We start from the raw sequence: 25,927 nt of genomic DNA, 5'->3' as shown, positions 1-25,927 counted from the left end.
AAGTGGGCCTCAAACACTGAAGGGGCAGACGAGAGCAAAGCTTGGAGGTACGTGTGAAGCATGGAGACAGAAGTGTGGCTTGAAAATGCATTCCTCTTCTAGCTACTCCCTGCTAGCTATAACAACTGCATGCTAATGAGGTAGTGTAAAGGTAATCTTCTCTGGCTCTCTCTACTTATTAGACTGAAGACATTGGAGAAAGTAACTACGCCATGCCAAGAGCCCAGATTAGCCTGGCAGAGGGCAGGGTGTAAAGGCTGTATATACTTTATGCATCTTCTAGCTTGCTTGTTACACAGTGTCTTGGAATGTACTGGAAATGAAATAGCTTCTGCTAGACTGATTCTGCTATCCTGAACAGGAGGGACTAACAGATTGGAAGAGAGAATGAGGGTGAAGCTAAGAAAAGATCTCATCAAGAAAATTGAAGATTCCCTTCAGTGGTTAAATGTTCTGGGCTAACAGGAGCAATTTTCCACATGTATCTGTTTATTTGTTTACTATGAGAAACTGGATAATAAATATGATATGAGAATTCTAAAGAATACCAAATGGCTTCACTTTAGAAGGAAATGGAAAATAAAATTTGCAAAGCATGGTCCTACACATTTAATGTCCAAGTCTGTTATCAGATTGATGATAGGTAAGGATTTACACACAAAGCAAAGTATTTAACCAAGCAAAAAAGGAATAAGAAATGTTTTCCCAAATCCATTTGCTTTATTAAAGTTTAACTATTTATTTCCTTTGCTGTTACTAGACTAGTAGTCCAGGAAATGACTTTTAATATGTGTAAATCTCAGGAAGGTTATTTTCAAAGTTCACCTACAATCTTCAGAAACTTCCTCATCACTGTGAGAGAATACGAGATGTGGGCCACTAAAGAGACCCTGTAGTAGTTAGTTTTAACTGTCAACTTGACACAAACTAGAAACAACTGCGAAGAGAGCCTCAACTGAGAAATTATCAAGATGAGCATGACCTATGAGCACACCTTGGAGGGTTCACTATTGACTGTTCTTTGCTGTAGAAAGACACCCCATTATAGTTGGCACCGTTCCCTAGGCAGGAGGTACTGAAGAGGATATGAGAAAGCTAGATGGAAGCAGGTACATAAGCAAGTGAGCATGTCTAGATTTCATTTGTCTCAGTTCTTGATTCTGAATGATCAACTCTTTCAGGTTCTTGCCTATGATATCTTTTCTCTTTTTTAAATTTTTAGGTGCACTGTGTTTTGCCTACATTAATGCCTGTGTGGGGGTGTCAGATATTGGAGTTACAGACAGTTGTGAGCTAGCAACCATGTGGGTGCTAGGAATTGAACTGGAAGAGCAGTTAGTGCTCTTAACCACTGAGCCATTTCTCCAGGTCCTACATAGTAAGTTCTAAGACAGCTAGGGATACACAGAAATAACCTGCTTGGGGAAAAAGGAAGGAAGGAAGGAAGGGAGGAAGGAAGGAAGGAAGGAAGGAAGGAAGGAAGGAAGGAAGGAAGAAAGGAAGGAAGGAAGAAAGGATGAAAGAAAGAGAACAAAGAAAGGAAGTGATAGTTTTGGCACCACACAAGCCCAGAATGCCCTGTCCTGAAATCTTTTGTATAATGGTCTGAAGCCAGAAATTGTGAGCTAAAACACAATTTCTTTTCATAGGGTTATTTAAAAAACACTTTACTTTAAAAAGTGTACTTAAATTTTTTTTTTAATCTCTCTTTTAGCCCATCACCCACCAGAGGTAAGGAAAGGTTATCAGGGCAAAGAAGTATGTAGACCTGTTTTTTTTTTTTGTTTGTTTGTTTGTTTGTTTTTGTTTTGTTCTGTTTTGTTTTTCTGTAGTAAATCTAATCTGCATTGTCAGAATATCAGTAGTTCAGTTCACCGCTGTAGTAGTTGAATCAATGATCCACTCGCAAACACCATTCACAAATCAGAAATGGCAGTTCAATCCAGAAGAAATCATATAAGTCTATGAAATTGGTTGGTGTCCATGGAATCAGCACAAATGATGATCAGCAAAGAGTGGCAAGCTAAACTAATACCACACAGCATTGTCCTGTCTGTTGGGTTATATTTATATCCATTCCAAACATCATGAGTTTTTTCAAGCATATGCTTTAACAAAACATTACATGCCCTTTTTCCAGGCTGCTTTCAGAAAAACAGCACATGTATGTTCTCAGCAAAACTTCCTCCCATGTGTCTGCTTCAGCAAAACATCCTTTCATAAGACAGTTTTCAGAAAAACATTGCATGACACAACTGAGTCACAAAACAAATTTTTTTCCACTTCACCCTTTCTCCCCTATGCTGCTTTTTGTTGGGATTTTATCACAGCAATAGAAATGAAACTAGACAGAGCTCACAGTTCACTCTGATGGGGAAGTCAAGGCAACAGAAGTAGTTGTGGTCATTACTCTTCACTTCCTCATATCTTAAATTAATAAGCAGAGAAAAGATAATACTATATATTCAGCCTTCCAGTCACTCTATGACCCTGGCCCATGATATGGCTCTACCACATTCAAAGCAAGTATTCTCCCTTCATTTAATCCTCCTTAGAAAATCATTCACAGGAATATTCAAATATGCACCTCATTCATCCTTGCCTATTTCTTACTTGAATCTATTTGACAACCAAAAACCTAACAATGGAGAAATATAGACTGATTGGTTAGTCTTGAGGTAACTAGATGGACAATATGAATACAAACTGGAAGAAGGTATATTGAAGAAAAGACTGGGAAAAGGAACACAACTGTTTTAAGTTTGAAACACAATTATAGAACATGTCTACAGAGATAGCCAGAAGGCATATTGGGTTTCCTACTAGTAATTGAAGGTAAGAACCTATTGCTGTAGAGAAAATACACTTCAGACACAAGATTTGGGAGAATCATATTGGCTATAGCTAGAAATGTCCTCTCTGAGGATTGGCTTTCGTGATGCTAGAAAGTTATATACTTAAGCTACCAAGGAAGAAAGACACCTATACGCTACAACAATGGCCACAATGATAAGATATCTCCAAAAATGTCAAAGCAACAATTTATGTCTACACAATAACCAATAGCTGTCTAATGGACTTAAGAACAGCTCAATAGGAGGGAATTCATATCTAGCACTATAAACCTATCCAATTTTAGGTAGGCAATTTATTTTAGCAATTTTAGGGAGGCATGTGGACATCAAAGAACAACTTGCAAGACTTGGTTCTCCCTTTCCATCATGTGGATTCAAGAATCACACTCAGTTAATGAGAATTGGTGGTAAGCATTCTCACTTATACCATCTTTGTAACTATAAAAAATTATTAATATATAAGTAAATGTGAGACCAGTTCTAAATATTGTCACTTGATCAGCTGTGTGATTCCTTATGAATCACATTATTTCTGTAAACTGACAAGATTTCATCAGAACGAAAATTATTTAAGTTTTGCCTGTTGTATAGAATCAAAAACATTAAAATATATTTTCTGGCTACTTAAAGATATCATAATTACTTAATTGTGGATCAGTCTCAGGCACCTTGGGTTGCCATTTTACATGCTAAAGGTCTAACTCCAAAGCTATAGCATGTAACTGTGATTCCTAATGTTAAAAAGTGAGCTATGTAGTCATAAAAGAAGTCAAAGAATTGAAGGCTACATTAGTTAATTAAAACCTTACAGAAACCTTAGCATGAAGCCCAGACTATTGAAGAACCATGCCCTTTCTCTTTTCCTTTGTTTTTTCTTTTGAGATAAAGGGTTATTATGTGGCCCTAATTAGTCTAGAACCTTTTATGTAAGCCTGACTGGCCTCTATCCAGGGGTTACAGGATTGTGCCACAAAATTATGTTAAAGACTATTGATACTTTTCCACTTACCATATATGACAACAATAATAAGGCACAATCATAAGAGAACTTCCTTCTTTAGTGTACCTTAGTATTCTGGGTGAGCACTAGATAACTACTTTCTATTTCAAGAACTTATGTTAATTTTCATACAAATAACGAGTTTAAGAAATAGCCAAATGCTTATATTATTACTAGTATTACTCAATATTTTTTATTCCTAATGATATTCTGATATTTCCATTGAACAGTGCTTAGCCCAAGGGTCATCAGAGAGGCAACATCCAACAAGTGATGGAATGGATACAGAGACCCACAGGCAAACACTAAGGGGAGCCAATGGAACCCCACAGAAGATGGAGATGGAGGACTGTAGGAGGGTATAATGGGACACCAGTAGAATACCTCCCAAGAATCAACTAACCAGGGATCATAGGGGATCTCAGAACCAACCCTGCATGTGTATGAGCTAGATCCTCTGCATATACATTATGTTTGTATAGTTTGAGTTCTTATAGGACTCCCTAACAGCGTGAGTGAGAGGTATCTCTGACTTTTCGGCCTGCTCTGGGGACCTATTCCTTCCTACTAGGTTGTCTTATCAAGCCTTGATATGAAGATTTGGTCCTAGTCTTAATGTAAGTTATTATATTCCTGGAAGGCATGCTTTTTTTTTAATGGAGTAAAGAAGTGAATCTTGGGGAAAGAGGAAGGTGTGAAGAGAAACTTTGGTCAGTGTGTAATGTATGAGAGAAGAATAGAAGATGATGGGTAGATGGATGGGTAGGTAGAGATAGATAGTTAGATAGATAGATAGATAGATAGATAGATAGATAGATAGATAGATAGATAGAGATAGATAGATAGACAGAGATAGGTTTATATGGCTTATGATCCCAGATTACAGTTTATCATTGCAAGTAAATCAAGGTTCATGAACTTGAAGCAATTATTCAAATCACATTCATGGTTAGGAACAGAGAGCAACGAATTAATGCTTGTATGTTCGTGCTCAAGAACTCTTTCCTTTTCATTCACAATGAAGTGGTGCCACTCAGGGTGTGTCTTCCAATTAAGATAATATATCAGCAGCCTGTCCATAGAATAATGTAATCTATACAACTCGTTATAAAGGCTCCTTTCCCAAGTGATTCTTCTTTGTGCCAAGTGAACATTCAAAAGGAAACACCACATTGATAGAAGTAATGCATCCAGATGAAGAACACATGTTGGTTGAATTCACATTCATTTCTTTTCCCCAATAGTTCCATTCCATTGTACATCTGTACAATGTTTGGTTGATAAAGAGCTTAAATACTGCCTGCCTGGGTTCAAGCTCCTTTTGCTATTTAAAATGTATGATTTTGAGGTAATTAATTAATTAGTTTCTGTTTTCTTATATGAATATGGGAATGGTTTATAGTATTGTCTTCATAAAATTGTTCTCTGGTTTAAATGTGTTATGGGGTTAAATATGTGAAGTACCTAATTCTTATAGATAAGTATAGTTCTCAACTCCCATCAAAGAAGCATTTAGAAACAATTACAGATACCCACAATGGTCAAAGAATTACTGACAATGGGGTGGCCGACTCATTTAGACATGTATAATAAAACACTATGCCTACAGCTCAGGGGGCATCTCAGAAGAAGAGGTGAAAAGATTAGAATTGCCAGGAGACCATACTTGCTGTGGTATTGGGTCATCTGTTAAATTACATTACTGAAGTGGAGATAAGATCTAAATTTGATTCTGGTATTGAGCATGTATTTGATTGTTCCTGTAAATATTTACTTAGGGCATAATGTGCAAGTTGCAGGTTTAGTACAGAGAATACACTGGTGAATACAGAACACCAGAAGACAGGAACTGCTGCTCTGTCCTCTTTGGGCTTTTATTGAATAACATAGGATAGAAATTATGAGACCTAAGATAATGACAGATGTCTAATGGGGAATGATTGCACTAAAATAACATGGACTTGAGGGATGATGGGTGTGGTGGAATATGTTATTCTAAACAGTGTGTCAGAGAGGGTTACAGAGCCCCTGAAATATAACTGTCTGAGGGAAGTATGACCAGGGTTACATCAAAATGCAATAGCATTACTTCTGAAGTTTTGTATTCATGTGTGCATATATGTGTACATCTATATGCATATGCACTCATGCAACATTATCATTTAGCCTATAAAGATGCTCAGTATGGTCTATTTACCCTTTCTTGATGCTGAGGTAAAATACTGTGAGCAAACTCTTTAAGGGAGAGTTTATTTTAACTCAGAGTTGAAGGTTCAGTTCATCATGGTGTAGAATTAAGGCAACACAAGCTTAACACTACTGGTCAACTCATAACCAGTCATATGGATGTATGCTGGTGTTTAACTCTCATTCTCTACTAATGCAATCAAGATTACCACATAGGCTTGCCCAGGGGTGAGTCATTCATTTTACTAACTATCACTGATCACAAGTACTTTTCTCCTACTGTCGTAGTTACATAATTACAACTATCTTTATTATCTCCAGATATATCTTGTTTCTCTTCCCAGATACACTGAAGGAAATTGTTCTCCTTCGTATAACAGGTAAACGGATAGATGACACAGATGGAGAAAAGAGAAGAAAAGAATACAGGAAGAATAAGCTATGTGAAAAATAATCTAGTTTCATTTTCTTTTTTTTTACTGGGCTACTTTCCCTAGAGGTTGGCTCTTAAAGCTTAATGAGCAGATCTGTTGCATAAGACCACACCTCAGTCTAGTGTTATAGCTCAGGAAAGGATGTTAGAAACACAGAACTGTTTCTAAAGCACCACCTGTTCTGAGTTGTTGTTGACGGCAGTGGACATCATTTTGTCTTTTATGTAGTGCTTCCCCTTTCTTTGGGGGACTAAGTGTCTCCAGCTCCAGTTCTGTGGAGTCATGCATGGTTTCTCCAGGGACAATCTTAATAAGCCATGGAGCAATCCAAAGCATTGTTCATTCTTTTAGTTTTGTTATTTAAGCGGTGTTTCTTCTGTGGGATTGTTATTTTTATTTTGTCTGATTTTCTTAGAAATAAGCAGATTTTGTGTGATAGTAGGGATGAATTAAGTTGCTTTTCTGGTCTTGTGGCACGGGTGGGGGTGGGGAGAAGAATGGGGAGGGGAGTGGGGAGTGCAGGGGCTGTAAAAAGAGACATTGAAATTCAGCAGAGACAATTGCTAGGGTTTAAAATATAAGGAAAACAAATTCTGAAATCAGTACTTGAGGTACAGGAACCTTCATGGAACAGAGCCAGCAAGCACATGTCCACACTATTAGAAGCTTTATAACTTCCAGATGTCTTTTTTAAAGACAGTGTGAACTACCTTCCTATCAGAAAAAAAAAATTAGACTGTTTTACATATGTAATTATTTGAGATAGACTGAGGGATGACAAGAGAAAATTGGTAAGATGTTATGTCATGAAGTAACAATGTCACAATGAAGACCATTATTTTGTGCAATTCATACATACAGAGACAAGGAAGAGAATGTGGAGGGGGAAAAGGAGGACTGTGTAGTCCAGGAAACAGGGGCACCCAGTTTATTATGGAAAACTGTTTGAAAATCAGAACGGCCTTTGAGTCAAGTGAGTTTCCACTCAAGTGCTAATCCTTGGAGTCACTTCTAGTTTTTTGAGGTGTGTTCTTGAAGAGATTTCAGTGACCCCCTTGCCTTCTTTTCTCTACTTCCTCTTCTATTTTTAGCTCCTCAGCTGCCAGGAGGTTGAAAACTTGCTGTACCACACACTGACACCATGCTTATAGCTTCTCATAACTGCAACTTTCAAAGCTGGCCCTCACCATCCTGGTGCCAGCTCTGGTTTCATGCTTGAAGTTTAAGATGGGAGTCCCCAGCTTGCTGCTCCAGTCCTGCTTCCCCACCAGGATGGTGATGAGTTTTTATCCCTCTGGAACCATAAGCCCAAATAAACCCTTCCTTCCATAAGGTGCCTTAGCCATGGTATATTGTTACAGTAATAGAAAAATAATGCAGAATTTGGTACAAGAGAATGGACTATTTCTGTGATAGGTCTGACCATCTACTCCTTCTTCTAATTTTTTAAAAATTTCTTACATGGTATATTTTTGTAGTTACAATTAAAACCAAGAGAGAGACCTATAAAGGAAAAAAAGGAAACAGATTGAAAAGAGGAGATGACTTCTATATCACCACTGTAGGTGTTAAGATTGTTTTACTGTTAGTCTTTCCTGTATTTGTCTGATAAGAACATTTTTTTCCTTTCTCTCCTTTTTACAGTTACCATTTGTTTATTTTATTTTTTAACTGGATATTTTATTTATTTACATTTCAAAGGTTATCCCATTTCTCTGTTTCACCTCCTCAAACCCCTCATCCCATTCCCCTCCCCCTGCTTGTATGAGGGTGCTCCCCTACACACCCACCCACTCCCACCTCGCCACACTAGCATTTCCCTACACTGGGGCAAGGAGCCTTTACAAGACCAAGAGTCTCCCCTCCCATTGATACCAGATAAGGCCCATCCTCTGCTACATACGCAGGTGGAATCATGGGTCCCCTCCATGTGTACTTTTTGTTTGATGGGTTAGTCCCTGGGAGCTCTGGGGTATCTGGTTGGTTGATATTGTCGTTCTTCCTGTGGGGTTGCAAACCCCTTCAGCTCCCTCAGCCCTTTAACTAACTCTTCCATTGGGGACCCCATGCTCAGTCCAGTGGTTGGCTGTGAGCATCTACATCTGTATTTCTCAGACTCTGGAAGACAGCTATATCAGACTCATGTCAACAAGCAATTCTAAGCTGAAATACTCCACAAAGGGGAGGGAGAAGGCCCCTGGTTGGAGTATGGGACCACCCACCCATCTCCAAATTTTTAACCCAGAATTGTTCCTGTCTAAAAGAAATACAGAGACAAAGTGTGGAGCAAGGGCTGAAGGAAAGTCCATCCAGAGACTGCCCCACCTGGGAATCCATCCCATACACAGACACCAAACCCAGTCACTATTGCAGATGCCAAGAAATGTTTGCTGACCGTGCTATTTCTTAGAGGACTGTGGAAGGCTTTAGCGGTTGTACTAGAAGAACAATTTTGTAGGAGCCTGGAAGACAGCACTGAGGACAATGATGACTGTGTGGGCTTTGCTCAACAGGTTTCAGAGAAGAACACTACTGGTATCTGGGGTAGAGAGCCACCATTCATATATTGACAATGCTCTCTGCCCAAAGAATATGCCTGAAGCTACAATTGAAATCAACCTACAATGGTACAGGAAGAAATACAAAATGGACAGAGGGGAACAAAGAACACCACAAGATTAATGTTCCAGTCAAGGTTTATGCTCAAAAAGAAGCAACTACTGTTAAGATAAGTGTCAGAAGGAGAGGACAGATCTGCCTTGGAAAAATTTGTGTTCTCAGGTCAAGATCCTACCCCAATAAGCTTCCAACTTGTGAAAGAGAACACAAGACATTTTTCTGCTCCTGGAAGACAACTGCAAGCAAAAGTTAATGGCAATATAGTTCAAGGGCCAAGGCCATGCCAAGCTCACAGTCATCCTGGCAGTAATCACCATTTGGCACTAGCTTCAGAGTTTAGAAAGATAAGGGATCCTGTGGCCTTTCCCATGGTTTCAGAGAGGCACTGCTTCTTAGTACTGTGCTGCAGGGCAGTCCCTAGGTGAAAACTGTTGAGAGGCCAAGAGGCCCTGAGAGGCCATTGAGTGGAGTTGTGAAGTGAAGTCTGAGTTGTGCTACAGAACATAAGATATTAAAAATGGCAGGACCATGAGATATCTGCCAAGGAGAACAGCAGGCATGGAGTCAAGCAAGCCCAAAATAAATGCATGTTATGGGCAGCAAAGCTGGAGAACCAACTCCATCTAAGCCCTCTGACATTAGACACAGAGCCAGAGAGCTTGGTGTTCAATGCTTTTTAAGTATAAGAATAGTGAAAAAATACATTAACCCTAGAGAAATTACAAGATGTCAAACACTATTCTTAGAAAGGAGACTTCACTTCAGTGTCAATACGAAATATAAAGTTTTACATGTATTTAAGAAATTTGAGATCTGTGAATGCACATATATGAAATTCATGCACACACTTTATCTTCTAAAAATTAGAAATAAAAAATCACCTCCTTGAGAACTATTCTTTCTGGTTTAGAAATTCAACATTGCTTATTTCGGTGAAAGTCCAAAAATATTAGTTAGGCAACTCTGACTAAACTAAAACTGACTGGTCTTCTTCAAAATGTTCCTTCTTTCGCCTTAAAAATAGTCAGAGCTTTCTCAAGCATGTCTTAGTCTTATCAGCTTCTAACAGTCCTCTTAAACATACACAGAGCTTAAAAGCTTTCAAAGGTTATAATTTAAAGATGTCTTCATCCAATACCCCCCCCAAGTTTGGGGGATTCTGCGGAAGAGGAGGGAGCTGTAGGAGATTGATGATGATCTTCCAAACACAGCAGGACATATACATTCAGACAGATTGTGTTAGCATGCACTAGAGCTGCTCAGTTCCAAACAAGAAGGATCCAAGCATGGGGTATACATGGGGTCCTGCTTGGGTCCCAGCACTGAGTTGGGAAAATCAACGTGAAGCCTAACCAAGAAGCTATCTACCCTTGATATCCACTAGCAAAAGGAAAAATCAATTTTCTCCAAAAAAAAAGTGTCACTAGGTTTATAACCCACACTAGAGGGCAGACCCTAAACCCAAAAGTAGTTAGATAATACAAATACACTCCAGTTTTCAGATATATATGCTTTTTATTTTGTTTTGCTTGGGCACTTTTTATATTACTAGAGTTTTGATTGTTTGCTTTGATTTTCACTTCTGTGGGAGTTTTTGTTAAAGAGAAAGAATATAAATTGGGTGGAGAAAGGGGGCGGGGGAGGATCTAATTGAAGTTGATGGAGGAGAAAATATAATCAAAATATATTGTATAAAAGGTTTTTTAATTAAACGGATGGAAATAGATGACTAAGAAGTTAATAACAATTATTGGTCTTCAGAAGACTGATGTTTTGTGCCCAATATCCATGATACAACCTGTAACTACAGCTTCATGGGATCTGATGACCAACTCTAGCTTCTGCAGGCATCGGTATGCACATGTACATAAACACACAGACATAACCTATTTAAAGAAATAAAGACTTTTGTTCGGATCTTATTAATTTTGACTTCATGAATTATCATCTATTAAATGTATGTTAAATAAATATTGGATATAACCGATGTGCAAGTTATCTAATATGCAGCCCCTGTGGGGGACACACCCCACAGGTTGAGAGCCATTGCTCTCGCAGGTGGTGGCTTATATGAGGAAATCTTTAGAATTCAGATTAGCTGGCTAGATCTATGAAAGCAGCTGCAACAAATGATAATATCTGAGAATGTGAAATTTTTACTAATAATAGGGCTAGAATAATTTTAATTTAGAAACAGCTATAAGGAAAAAGGATTTTCCAATCAAACTATCCAGCAGAAAAATATTTGTGAGAAAAACACTATCACAGACTTTACAAATGACTCACTTGTGACAGTTAACATTTATTATTTTTAAAACAAGTTTATGGGAAGTTGGAATAGCATCCAATTAACAGACATGGGTTGCTTAATTTTTATTTCTTCTTGTATCAATTTTGTCATATTTTTTCTTACAAAATTTAATTCTTGTCTTTTGCCTGAATGCATTTGTCATGAAATATCTTGCATACTGCCTACTTTCCTCCTTATATCACAGGGAATATGATAACACTTGCTTTCATTTTTGATGTTATCATTTTGCATCTTCTGTCATTCTTTTGAAAATCAAATGTAGTAGAAGTTTATAAATTTCATTCATCTTTTCAAAGAACTTTTGGATTTGTTAATTGTTTCATTATCTTAAATTTTAATTTTTTGTTTGATTTTTATAATTTGTGCTAGTTTTTTTGGTTTAGTTTTTTGGTTTGGGGGGTCTCTTGGGCTTGCTTGGGGTTTTCTTTTGCTTTTGTTTCTGTTTTATGTTTCGTTGTTTTTAAAAATAAAGTGTTGAATGTAGGCTTGTTTACATCTACATTGGTATAATTAATTGGTGGTTTGTCTTTAAATGTCCTATGTCTAGAATTTTCTTCATTATTTTAACAGAAGAATAAAGCTTCATTTTCGATGTTGGAGAGGCCCTGTCTTTATCTGGTGCATTAAATTTTCTTTATGATACATATATTCCAATGTCTAAAATAATTCTTTAAAGATTTATTTTTATTTTTAAATATGTGTATAGGAGAAGGGGTCATGCATGCTGTCACCCACAGAGGCCAGAAAGAATATTATATGCCCTGGAGTTACAGGCAGTCGTGATCCACCTAATGTGTGTGTTAGGGTCTGAACCAACATCTCCCAAGTAGCACAGGATCATTACCACTCAGCAATCTCTTCAGCTCAAATCCTCTCCTTTTAATGTAGCCAATTAATCCAACTAAAAATTAATTGTTCAAGTTTTTCCTTTAGGATTGACTCTGTGGTTTGATTTGCACGTGCATAGGTCGGAGGCCAGTTAGTCATTGAAGAAGAGTTTACATTCAGACCTAGAACTCCCCCTCTGAACTCTTCTCCTTTGGAGAACTCCATAATTAGTTTCCAATCACTCTATAGCTTCAGATTCTCCAATAACATTAATAAATGAATACATTCCAAATTTATGAAAAAGCACACATCTGGAAACTGACCTTTTCATAGAATTTGCTCTGTAAGCAAGAAGACCTGATTTCAAATCCCTAGCACCCATGTAAAAAGTCACACACCAGCAACATGGCAAAAAGATAGGTGGATCTGGAGAGCTCACTGGCCAGCCAGTCTAGCTGAGGTTCTGGTTCAATGTGAAACCTTGTCTCAAAGTAATAAAGTGACCAGCAATAGATAAAGATGCTCAATGTCTTACTCTGACTTCAGCATGCATACACAAAGATTCACATACTTGCATACATATAACACAATTAATTGAGTGCTCAACAACTTATGCTTCCTTATATTTCAGCATGAAAGCCATCAGGTATATTGTCAGCATGAGAAATAAGCACACTGATTAGTATCTTTCTTCTCTGGTATAAAAGACCAACCTTTTGTCTAGAGGCTTCAGTTTTTTCTTGATAGGTTGTAGCTCTTTCTTCTTCAAGGGTCTCTGGAAAGAGTTAAGAAAAAAATAACTTGACTACCTGTAAACTTTTATTCTAATATATATCATAAACCCACATATTCATATGAACATCTATGTATGCTCACAGTAGTATAATTGTTGAATCTTCTTCAGTGTCTTTTTGCACCCAGATATGTAATTTCTATTAACAATTTGGGCAAGCAAGTGTTTTTAAATGTATTACAGATAACAATTTATTTATTTGGCTCTGCACATAAATCTTTAAAATTTTACAAAAGATCTGATGTAGCATTTTACAAAACAAATGTCATCTATAAAAAATGAAAATAACTTTGAATCAGGTTAATGAGGAAATATAAGTAGAAGGATGATATGAAATATTTCCTGATATTATTTTGTATGTCTATCAGATTTAGATATCAAATTCCTAGCTGTCAAAGAATTATGGATGAAACTACATTACCCTCAAATTCTTAAAGCCTCAATTTCCTATGTATATATTTTTCTCGGGGGCTTCAAAAACTGTGTGAAGTTCAAGGGTGAGGTCCTAACCCAACAGGACTAATGGCCTTGTGAGAAAAGGAACAGGCACCAGAATAAGACTCTGTGATGACAAAGGGAAAATGGCAAAAAAGTTCCAAATAAGAGGAGAGAAATACTCCTGCTGGCAGCCTAAGCTTAGCCTTTCAGCTTCCAGAATTATGAGATAATTAACTCTGTTTCTTAAGCCATACACTTTGTTGTTCTTTGTTACCACAACCCTAGAAGACTCATATAACATCACACAAGAAAACAGTTCAGTAAGAGAAACCAGTTTACATTCAGTGAAAAATATCTTCCATATGTCATTCAAAGCAAGGCTGGTGTAGGGTGCAGAGACACTCAGGTATTATACAACAGTGTTTGACACTGAGTTTCCTTATGCATTCCTTCAATACTAACCAATGATAAGACTAGATGGGAAGATCACCCATAGTAGCTTTGAATAACCAGTCATTGTCTCTGATCAGTGTGAGGCAAAGGTGAAGTGAATACATTTCATCCACTTCATAATTGCCCATGATCATTACTTTTGAAAAAATAGGTGTGAGAAACTTGAAGTAATCTTGATAACTGAGTGAAAAATGGAGCATGGAAGGTCATTGTTAATAAAAGGCTTTGTGGTGTAATATCGCATGTACATACTGTGTAGAAAATTTGTCTTTTCTATTCACATGTAAGCTTCAAGTGATAACTGAAGCCAAAACATACCTTATATAAATACTCAGAAAATATAAAAGGCAACATAAAGATTAAATGTAAAGATGTTGCAAAGGTTTGAAGATACGTTTATTGCTTATTTAAAATTATAGCTCTCACCTACAAAGCTAAGCTTCATTTTATATTTCTTTAAATACAGTCTTAGTTGTATATATTCACACTCTCTTGTGATATTTACTAAGATTCTTTTTCCTACAATCGCATTAGAAAGCAAGACCTTTCAAATGAAAAGGTGTCATGTTTGTCTTTCTGGGTCTGGGTTACTTCACTCAGGATGATCTTTTCTACTTCCATTCATTTGCCTGCAAATTTCAGGATGTCATTGTTTTTAACAGCTGAGTAATATTCCATTGTGTAAATGTACCACATTTTCTTTATCCATTTTTCAGTTGAGGGACATCTAGGTTGTTTCTAGTTTCTGGCTATTATGAATAAAGCCACTATGAACATAGTTGAGTAAGTGTGCTTGAGGAAAGATGAAGCATCTTTCTGGTGTACACGCAAAAGTAGTATAGCTAGGCTTTCAGATAGATGGGCTCCTAACTTTCTGAGGAACCTTCATATTAACTTCTATAGTGGCTGTACAAATTTGCACTCCCACCGGCAGCGGAGGAATGTTCCTCTCGCTGCACACCTCACAAGCCTAGCTGTCACATGTTTGTGATCCTAGCCATTCTGAGAGGTGCAAGACAGAATCTCAAAGTAGTTTTGATTTGTAATTCCCTGATATCTAAGGGTATTGAACGTTTCTTTAAGTGTTTTATAGCAATTTGAAATTCCTGTTTCAAGTTTTCTGTTTAAATGTAGTGTACCCATTTTTAATTGGATCTTTGTTTGTTTGTTTGTTTGTTTGTTTGTTTTTTGACATCGAGTTTTTTGAGTTCTGTATATTTTGGATACTGCTGTTAAGTAAAGAATAATCATGCTACAATCCACAGACCTAGAGTTGCTAAGGAACATAAAGTGTTCAAGGGGTGATGAACAGATCTCCCTGAGAAGGATGAATGAAATAAATTTTTCAGGTGAAGTTAGGGCCAGGTGGGGATGGGAGCAGGAGGGATAAGGCCAGGGAAGAGATAGGGAGCATTGATAAAGATCACTGCAATCTATAAGAGTTATCCAAAGACTCTACTAATGGAGGCTATGGAGCTCAAACTGTCTATCTTTTGTAACCAGGCAAGGCTCATAGTAGTGGGACTGGGACATAAACCCAACCACGAAATCTTTGACCTATAATCTATACTGCCTGCAAAATGTACTGGTGTAAAGGTGGCACAAAATTTGTAGGAACAGCTAACCAATAACTAGCCAAATTTCAGGACCATGCCATGAGAGGGAGCCCATGCTTGACACTGCCTAAAAGAACAGAAATCAGAGGTTAAGTATAGCCCAGAGACACAGGATAGAACTAAACAGGACTGGCATAAAAAGAAAAGAAGTCAATGAAACAGAAGATCCTTTCTCAGAGCTAGCAGCATAGAGTTGCCCACAGTCTCCTGACCTCCATTGTTTGGCACTGGGCTCCCTCTTCCGTCCTGTGGAGCCTTGGCCAAGAGCGTACTGCTCCCCCGTGGAGGCCTCTGGGGACCCAAGCCTCACCAGCTTGGAACCGTAACCCACCAATCCTTTCCCAGGTGGGTCTGTGTGTGTCAGAACTGGCAGAGGTGAGTTGTACACAATCCACTGACCTCTAGCACTGGGCTTGCTCTTTGGTCCTGAGGAGCCTTGCAGAACTCTAAGAGCTCCTTGCCTCCACATAGAGGCCAGCAAGGGTCTCCAAGAACTACCAGCTTGGAACACTGCCCCACAAATCCCTTGCTAGTGGGGTCTGCCAGAGGCACAGCCAGCAGAGTCCAGTGCCCAGACCTCCATAGTCAGGTCTGTGGCTGCCTCCCTTCCAAAAAAAGTCCTACTACCATCAAGATCATCTAGCCAACACCAGGGAAATCTAGATGCCTATAGGACAGCATGAGAACACAATCAGCATCCTGCTACAGCAAGCCCTGAATATCCTAATGAATCTGAACCACAAGAAGATCTTAAATTCGATCTTATAAAGATAATAGGGGCCTTTAAAGAGGAAATTGATAAATCCCTTAAGGAAACAAAGGAAAATACAATTAAACTGGTGAACAAAATGAATAAAATTGTCCATGACCTGAAACTAGAAATAGTAGCAATAAAGAAAAGACAAGCTGAGGCAATCCTGGAGATGGAAAACATCAGAAAGAAAACAGGAACTGCAGATATAAGCACCATCAACAGAATACAAGAGGTGGAAAAGAGAATCTCAGGCATAGAATAAATCAATACATTGCTGAAAAAAATGTTAAATTCAAACAGTTCATGACATAAAAATCTGGGGCACTATGAAAAGACCAAACCTAAAAATAACAGAAATTGAAGGAGATTTACAGCTCAAAGGTCCAGAAAATATCTTCAACAAAATCATAGAAGAAAATTTCCATAACCTAAAGAAAGTGACACTTATAAAGTAGAAGAAGCTTACAGAATACCAAACAGATTGTGACAGAAAAGAAAATTCTCCATCTACATAATAATCAAATAACAAATTACAGAACAAAGAAAGAAGCTGCAAGAAAAAACCTCAACTATTATAAAAAGGCAGATCTATCAGAGTTACACCAAACTTCTCAACAGAGACTCTAAAAGCAAGAAGGTCCTGAGCAGAGATCTTGCAGACCATAAGAGACGAAAGATGTCAGCCCAGACCACTATATACATCAAAACATTCAATCATCATAGGTGGAGAAACCAAGATATTCCATGACAGAACCAAATCTAAACAATATCTTTCCACTAATCAAGTCATAAAAATGATACTAGAAAAAAGACTCCAACTTAATGAATCTAACTACATTCTAGAAAACTCAAGAAATAAATCTTTCCACATCATTAAAACCAATAGAAAAGAAACACACATACACTTACACTCTACCAATAACATCAAAAAATAACCAACATTAATATCTCTCAATATCAGTAGACAATTCTCCAATAAAAAGATACAAGCTAACAAGATGGATGCATAAACAGAAGCCATAATTCTGATGTGTACAAGAAACATATCTCTGCAACAAAGATAGACATTATCTCAGTGTAAAGGACAAGAAAAAACTTTTCCAAGTAAATAGGCCTAAGAAATGAGCTGGAGTAATCATTCTAATATCTAATAAAATAGAGTTTTAACCAAAACTAATTTTTTAAATGTGGAAGGATACTTCATATTCATCAAAGCAAAAATTCACAAAGAGGATACCTCAATTCTGAACATCTATGCCCCAATGACAAGGGCACCCATTTTCATAAAAGAAATATTAAATAAAGCTTAAATCACAGTCAAACCTCAGACAATAATAGTGGGGGACTTCAACATCCACTCTCACCAATTGACAGGTCATCAAGACCAAAACTAAACATATACATAATGAAACTAACAGATGTTATGATTCAAATGGAACTAACAGATATTTATAGAACATTTCATCAAAGCAAAAAAGAATATACTTTCTTCTTAGCACCTCACAGAACTTTCTCCAAAATTGGCCATAAACTCTGTCACAAAGCAAGCCAAAGCAGATACAAGAAGATTGAAATAACCCCTTGCATCTTACCAGATCACCATGGATTAAAGCTGGATTTCAGAAACAACAAAAACAACAGAAAACCTACATACTCATGGAAACTGAATAACTCTCTGTCCTCTGCTCAATTATAATAGGTCAAGAAAGAAATAAGAAAAAAATTAAAGACTTTCTAGGATTCAATGAAACTGAAGGCACAACATATCTAAACTTATGAGACACAATGAAAGTAGTGCTAAGTGGAAAGTTCACAGAACTAAGAGCCATCCTAAAGAAATTGGAGAGTCCTTGTACTAAGAAATTAAGTACACCTGAAATATCTAGAACAAAAAGAACCAAACACATACAAAAGCAATAGATTCAGGAAATAATTAAACTCAGTGTTAAAGTCAATCAATTAGAAACAAAGATAACAATACAAAGAAAATCAATAAAAAAATCAAGAGCTGGTTCTTTGAAAAAAATCAACAAGATAAACAAATCCTTATTCAAACTAACTAAAAGGCAGAGAGACTGTATCCAAATTAACAGATTCACAAATGAAAAGGGAGACATAACAACAGGCAGTCAGGAAAATAGAAGAATCCTTAGGTCTCACTTCAAAGGTTTTTCTCCACAAAACTGGAAAATCTAAATGAAACGGATGATTTTCTAGACAGATACCACTTACCAAGTTAAATTAAGGTCAGGTAAACTAAATAGTCCTATAAACTATAACCCCTTTGGAAATACAAGCAGTAATTAAGGGTCCTTAAACAAACCAAAAAAATAAAAATGAAAAAAGAAAAAGAAAAAAGAAAGAAAGAAGGAAAAAGAAAAGGCCAAGGGCCAGATGATTTTAGAGCAGAATTATACCAGACTTTCGAAGAAAAGCTAATATCAATAATCTTCAAACTATTAAAAAATAGAAAAAAAGGAACATTGCCATATGCATTCTATGAGGCCACAGTTACCCTGATACCTAAAGCACACAAAGACCTAACAAAGAAAGAGAATTTTAGACCAATTTCCTTTATGAGCATTGAAGGGAAAATACTCAATAAACACAAAAAGAATTCAGGACCACATCAAAGATATCATCAACCGTGATCAAGTAGGCTTCTTCTCAGGAATGTAGGAGTAGTTCACATACAAAAATTCATCATTTTCATCTACCGTATAAGCAAACAACAACAATAACAACAAGTCCACATGATCATCTAGTAAACCCTGAAATGTCTTTGACAACATCCAACACATTTTCATATTAAGAGTCTTGAAGAGATCAGAGTTACAAGACACATGCAATGCACAATAAAGGAAATATACAAGAAATATAAAGAAAATATACAGCATGCCAATAACTAACATCAAATTAAATAGAGAGAAACTTAAGACAATCCCACTAAAATCAGGGACAAATCAAGGCTGTCTATTCTCTCTCTCCCTCTTCAATATAATACTTGATGTTAGTTCTAGCTAGAGCAATAAAACAACTAAAGGAGATCAAAAGAATACAAATTGGAAAGGAAGAACTCAAAATATCTCTATTCACAGATAATATGATAGTATACATAAGAAACCCCAAAAATTCTCCCAGAGAACTCCTACATCTGATAAACACCTTCAACAAAGTGACTGAATACAAAAGAACTCAAAGAAATTAGTAGCCCTCCTTTATATAAATGATAAATGGGCTAAGGAAGAAGTTAGGGAGATAATATCCTTCATAATACCCCAAATTATATAAAATAGCTTGGTGTAACTCTAACCAAGCAAGTAAAAGATCTATATGACAAAAACTTCAAGTCACTAAAAACTGAAATTTAGGAAGATATCAGAAGATGAAAATATCTCATGATTTGGATAGCCATAATCTTATATTGGTAGAAGCCTTTATATTTTGATGTAGAATTGAAGCTACAGTTTCTTACATTGGTACAGAATTTGAGATATTTATACGGGTTTAAGTTTTTCACTGCTATAAATCTTTGTATATTCATATAAAATTTAAAATTAATTTTGTTACTCTTAGATATGCATTGTGACTATGCAACTCATTTAAGAATATAAAGCTTAGACTCAGTCCTTTTATAGCTGTTATTAAAAACTATTTAGGATGATTATTAAGCAATGCAAGTTAATACATAGTAAACTCATAGTCATATTAGATTTTAATTTAGCTAGTTACAATAAAGTGTTTTCAAGGTTATAGTAAATAGCTAAAAATAATTAATGTTTAACATCTATAAATACATAGATGGTCTTCAAAAGTGTTGAGATCCATAAAATATGATACTTAAAATAATTTCATTATTAAAAGATCTTTAGATTATGAGACAGGCATGCTGCTGACAGTTCCCCCATTCCACTTCAAAGAAGATAATGGGCATCAATACTTCCATGTGGAGATGCTTCAATTGTGCCAGGCTAGCCACTGGGCAAGAAATGCCCTAATTATATCTGCAGACAGAATACTAAAAGGTCAAATGAATGCAGGATACTTGATAGGTAAGCTCTCCCAAGACAGGTAACTAACTAGTTCTTCATAATTCCTGCTTCACTTAAGGTCTATTAGATGTTCTGGGCCAGAAAGCTGAAGATAGATGCCAAAACACTAAGAGGAATATTAAGGACTGTCAAGGCACTCTCTGCCAATTACTTAAGTTTTGGAAGCTGTGTCTTTGTGCTCCCTGCATACTCAGGTTTATTTAATTCCTTCTCAAATATCTGACAGGATTGAGGACTAGTTACAGTCTCACAATTGAACTTAAGTTATATCACAATACAGAAGGTATTCTAGATTCAAAAAGTTGTTTTCCAGATGCTAATACAAATTAAAATCAGACATGATTGAGTTACAGAATTATAACTCATTAAGTTAGGATAAAAAATAGAATATCTAAATTGTTAAATATGGTACACTGGATGTTATAACTGTGTCATACCTTATAATTTTCATAATTGTAATTATAATTAATGGGACTAAAGGAAAAATTATTGAGGTTTTGTCTTTTACCTTCTACTGTAAGGCTAAATGGGGGCCCCCAAGACCTGGAATCTGCATATAGCCCCTGGGACCCTAAATTAATTCTGATTGGAGAGTAAAGTTATTGACAGTCAATAGCTGGGAAGAAGAGACATAGGTGGGATTGAAGTTCCATAGGCTTGGGAAGAGAGGACCTCGAGGAGGGAAAAGCACAGAGAAGCCACCATGGAAGAAGAATATTCAGGAGGGAGGAGAACTACCATAGGAGTACTGAGCCATAGAAACATGGCCATTTGGACTCTCCAATTAAAACTAAAAGCAGCTCATATGGAACATAGTAAATAGTAAGTGATAACTTAGGCTTATCGATAGGAAAGCAAATTCTAACAACACAGGGGGTAGGCCCAGTTATTGTGCTGCCCAAGGCATATTAAAATATAAAGACTGTGTATTTCATCCAGGACCATGCATGGTCTAAGGCTGGGAATAAGCCCTGGGTTGAAAATTTAAATATTACTACACTGATAGATTGGTAGGATTAACATAGTGAAAATGGCCATCTTACCACAAGCAATTGATAGATTCAATGCAATTCCCATCAAAATTTTAACACAATTCTTTACAGATCTTGAAAGAAAAATTCTTAACTTCATATTGAAAAAAAAACAAAAAAACAAAAACTAAACCAAACAAACAAACAAAAAAAACCCTCAGGAGAACCAAATGGTCCTGAACAGTAACAGAACTTCTAAAGGTATCGCTATCCCTGACTTCAAGCTGTACTACAAATCAATAGCAATAAAAAACTGCATGATATTGGTATAGAATCAGACAGATTGTTCAATGGGATAGAATTGAAGACCCAGAAATAAACCTACATACCTATGGACATTTAATTTTTGATAAAGAAGCCAAAACCATAGAATAGGGAAAATTTCAACAAATGGTGTTTGTCTAACAAGATCTCTGCATGTAGAAGAATGCAAACAGATCTATATTTATCACCCTGCACAAGACTCAAGTCCAAGTGGATCAAGGATCTCAACATAAAACCAAATACATTAAGTCTAATACAAGAGAAAGTGGGGAAATAGTCTTAAACACATTGTTACAGGAGATAATGTCCTAAATAGAACATTAATGGCTAAGACTCTAAGATCAACAACTGATAACTGGGATTTCATGAAATTGAAATCTTCTCTAAGGCAAAAGGACAAAACAGCAGCTTACAAATTTGGAAAGGATCTTCACTAACCCTATATCTGACAGAGAGCTAATTTTCAAAATATATAAAGAATTCAGTAAGTTCAATACCAACAAACCAAATAAACCCATTAAAATGGAGTACAGAGCTAAACAGAAAATTCAATGGAGGGGATATTTCCAGGCTGTAACTTAGGTGGGAACTCCCCATCTCAAAGGAGAAAGCTAGGGGGAATGTGGGGAGGATCTGGGTGAGAGTAGAGGCTGATACTGGGATGTAAAGTGAATAAATAAATTTAATTAAACCCCCCAAAGAAGTCAATGACATGACTCCTAATGATATTCTGCTATACTCATCAGTCAGTGCCTAGCCAAATTGTCATTAGAGAAGCTTCACCCAGCAACTGATAGGAGCAGATGCAGAGACTCACAGCAAATATATGACAGGGCCATGGAAACTGTGCAGAAGAAGGAGAGGAAGGGTTGTAGAAGCTAGTGTGGTTGAGGACACCAATTGAACATAGATGACAGAATCAACTAAGCAGGGTTCATAGAGGCTCACAGAGACTGAAGCCACAAACTTGGACCCTGAATGTGTTGAGCTAGGTCCTCTCAATATACATTATGGTTGTGTAGCTTTGTGTTCTTGTAGGACGTCCAGTAGTGGAAATGGTAGGTATCTCTGACTCTCCTACTAGTTTGCCTTGTCCAGCCTGGATATGAGTGTTTGTGCTTAGTCTCATTATAACTTGTAAAGCTATGTTCAGTTAATATCCCTGGGTGGCGGTAAAGGGGTGGGTAGGGATGTAAGCACTCTTTTCTTTTTTTTTAAGAGAAAAGGAGAAATTGGTCTGAGGGAGAGGGGAAGTTGGTGGGAGGGACTGGGAGGAGTGGCAGAAGAGGAAACTGTCACCAGGATGTAATGTATGGGAGAATTTAAAAATTCAAAAGAAAGAAAGAGAAAACAAGAGCCTTGAAAACAGATTGGTACTTTCAGATTATCTGGATAATACATTCTTTTTCAAAGTAAACAGCTACTCCGAAAATAATACAATTTTTAAATTTATGCACAATCCATAAACAAGACTAAACCCCAAAGCCAGGCTTTTTTCACTGTTGCCTTCATAATGTTCCATGACAGATACCCTTAGCTACCAAACTACTAATGGTTCATAAATCTTAACTTTTAATATTTGTATCCCAACCTTTTGCAGGAACTAGTTTTAGCTTGGGACGTCCTGCCCCGGTGAGGGTAGTACTTTAACTGCTGTTGTTGTGGTTTGTTCTCTGTCTTGCCTCTTGCTGTCCATAACAAAGGGTGCAATATGAGGACCACCCTTCCTAGGATGCCTCCTGGTCATTGCCCTTTCCTCTTCTGTAAATTCATGGAGTCACTTCCTCCATTTGTTCCCTGGCTTCTTTCCTAACCTAACTAGAAAAGATTTGGGAATTTGGTTTTGGTTTCCTGATTAATTTGTTGTTTGTTTGTAGTTTCTTTTTTGAACCATAAATGCCAGTTTTTATTTAAAAGCTTTTCCCTCCTAAGTGTTAGTCTTCTACAGACTTCTATACTCAAATCTCAAGTGCACTCTCCCTCGATGTTTCAACTGCATTTCCCTGGAAATGCTTTGCACAGCTGCCACCTGCTTCCTTAAGCTCCATCTTTCTGCCTAGCAACACAGCTTTCGTGTTCCTTAAAAACTTGGATGAAGAATATATAAGCTGCTAATCAAACTCTCCTGACACTGCTTTCAATTATTTTGAATAGATTTATCCCCATCACTTCCCAGACTCCTTGCCCCACATTTCCCTTCAAGTATCAGAAGTAGCTGGAACAGAGAATCAGTTCTGGAATTTACACAATATTAATGCACCTCAGGCTTCCTTTCAAAAAAAACAGCTGCCTAAGCTATCAATTCCTATCCTCTCCCGAAAATTTGTTGTTTTTTTTCTGACAGTTCCTCACAGTTTAATGATTAAACTCTTACACTGATTAACTATAGAACCCCTCTAGCCTTCCATTTTGCATGTTACTGTTACACAGATTGCTATTTTACTCTACTGCTGTGAATATCTGAAATATATTTGCTATAAAAAGGTATTCTATAATTGACATACTATTCTCTAGCATCCCAAATGTGGGTAAAGGGCTATTTTCTAAACCATAAAGAATTTTCATAGTTTTAAACAGTCTTATGTCCTTGCCTGATTACATATAGAATGTGATATACAAATATACCATTCAAACTAAAATAATAAATTTTCAAAGAGGCATCTGTAAAAAGAGATCATTTCTAGTATATACATATGAAGTTAAGCTGCACATAAAACCATGAGACATTATCTGAGAAGCTTTCCTGCCAGACTGGACTATTAACAGCTTGTTCTGTGGAAGTCAGCCATGCCCCTATCAATTGCAAAGGAGCAGTGAGACAAGGTTCTTACAATATCAATGCTTGCTGTGTGAGAAATGACTTGAATGCGAAGAAAGGTTAATCATTAGCACACATGCTGCATCAAAAGTCACCAAATACATTTTGGATGGGTTTTATAAAATCACTTCTTTTGTATTCTTGAATTTAAGAGTATCCAGAATGCACATAAACCACAGGGGAGCCTTGAAAGCATACAAGCATCTTCAATGCAGGCGGTCATCCTCACAGTACAGGTATATGTCACCAAACCTGTTCCCAGAACCAAACTAACCTCCATACAAAAGGTGATCTCAATTGCGTTATTTCCTTTTATATCTTTACAGAAAAAGCACCACAAGTGCCAAAGAGAGAGCAGTAACTCTACACTAGCCATTTGCCTTTCAGAATAGGGGCTGTTAGACAAGATGACTCAGCAAACTTCACTCCAACCTCCAAAACCAAAAGTATAGGGATTTACTCCTTGTGTTTGTCCATTCTGGAATCTGAGTCTTACATGTACCTAGCAAGCACTCTATCACCCCTCCAGCCCTCTACTTTCCATCCACCCACCTCCACCAGTACCCTCCCCACCCACAGCCCCCAGCCTACCTCCCTATACACAGGATTTAAACACAGCACTTAGATACAAAGGCTAAAAGGAGGCAGGGAGGAGATTGCTTCCCATTAAGTCTATCTGAAAGATGGAACTATTTGGAAAAAGGTAAGGCAACTGTCATTTCCCAAAATATGTACATGATAACAAATCCCATGACCATATCAAAAAAATCTAAAAACAATACTAAAACTAAATTATACTTGTAATGCAAGACTGAGCTAATAGAAAAACAACAGTTTCCTTCTGTTCAAGAGCAACAAAATGGTGAATTGACTGTTGTTATGAGTTTGGAACTTGTCTCTTGGAATGATTGTGAGAGCGAATTTTGAATGTCAACCTGATTGAACTGAGAAACTTCGAGGAGACTAAAAAGGCATACATGTGACTGTTTTTATGATGGGTTTCCAGAGACCAAGATGCTAGCATCTGAAGGGCTCTGACCTAATGAATGGAATTGGTCCTTTGATGGATTCGTAATTTGATGGTATCAGTAGAACAGTAAAATGTATGAAAAGATGTGACCTTGTTGGAAGACAGAGGTCACTCAAGCCATGTCCCTACAGCTATATCTTAACTTGACCCTTTCTCTGTTTTCTGCCAATTCATGATGTAAGCTACAGTGTGACACTATACCTTCTCTGCAATAAGAGACTAAGCCTCTGAAACTGAAAGACAAAATACATCCTTTCTCCCTAGCGTTGCTTCTATAATGTCACCTCAGTGAGAAAAATAACTAATACAGACCTGATGGGGTAACTCCTAGTGATCTAACCCCTAGCACTTTGTCTCAGTGCTTTGTCTCTAGTCTCCTTTAATTGTTTTAAATGTTGAACTAATTTCTAACTCTTAATTTTTCTAAATTGTGATTATTTTTAA

The 25,927-nt window shown here is 37.0% G+C and overlaps 1 protein-coding gene across 1 annotated transcript in view; it reads right to left on the bottom strand.

The window, feature by feature from the left end:
• Iqcm (IQ motif containing M) overlaps positions 1-25,927 on the bottom strand; it is a 365,422-nt gene that overhangs the window by 218,570 nt on the left and 120,925 nt on the right. Inside the window, 1 exon segment of the mRNA XM_032888149.1 lies at positions 12,948-13,009. Within this exon segment, the coding sequence (XP_032744040.1) occupies positions 12,948-13,009 (62 nt within the window).

The sequence above is a fragment of the Rattus rattus genome, chromosome 17, assembly GCF_011064425.1.
Source record: "Rattus rattus isolate New Zealand chromosome 17, Rrattus_CSIRO_v1, whole genome shotgun sequence".
Lineage (NCBI taxonomy): Eukaryota > Metazoa > Chordata > Mammalia > Rodentia > Muridae > Rattus > Rattus rattus.
The sequence above is the reverse complement of the archived record's forward strand: the minus strand, read 5'-3'. Positions and strand labels throughout refer to the sequence as shown.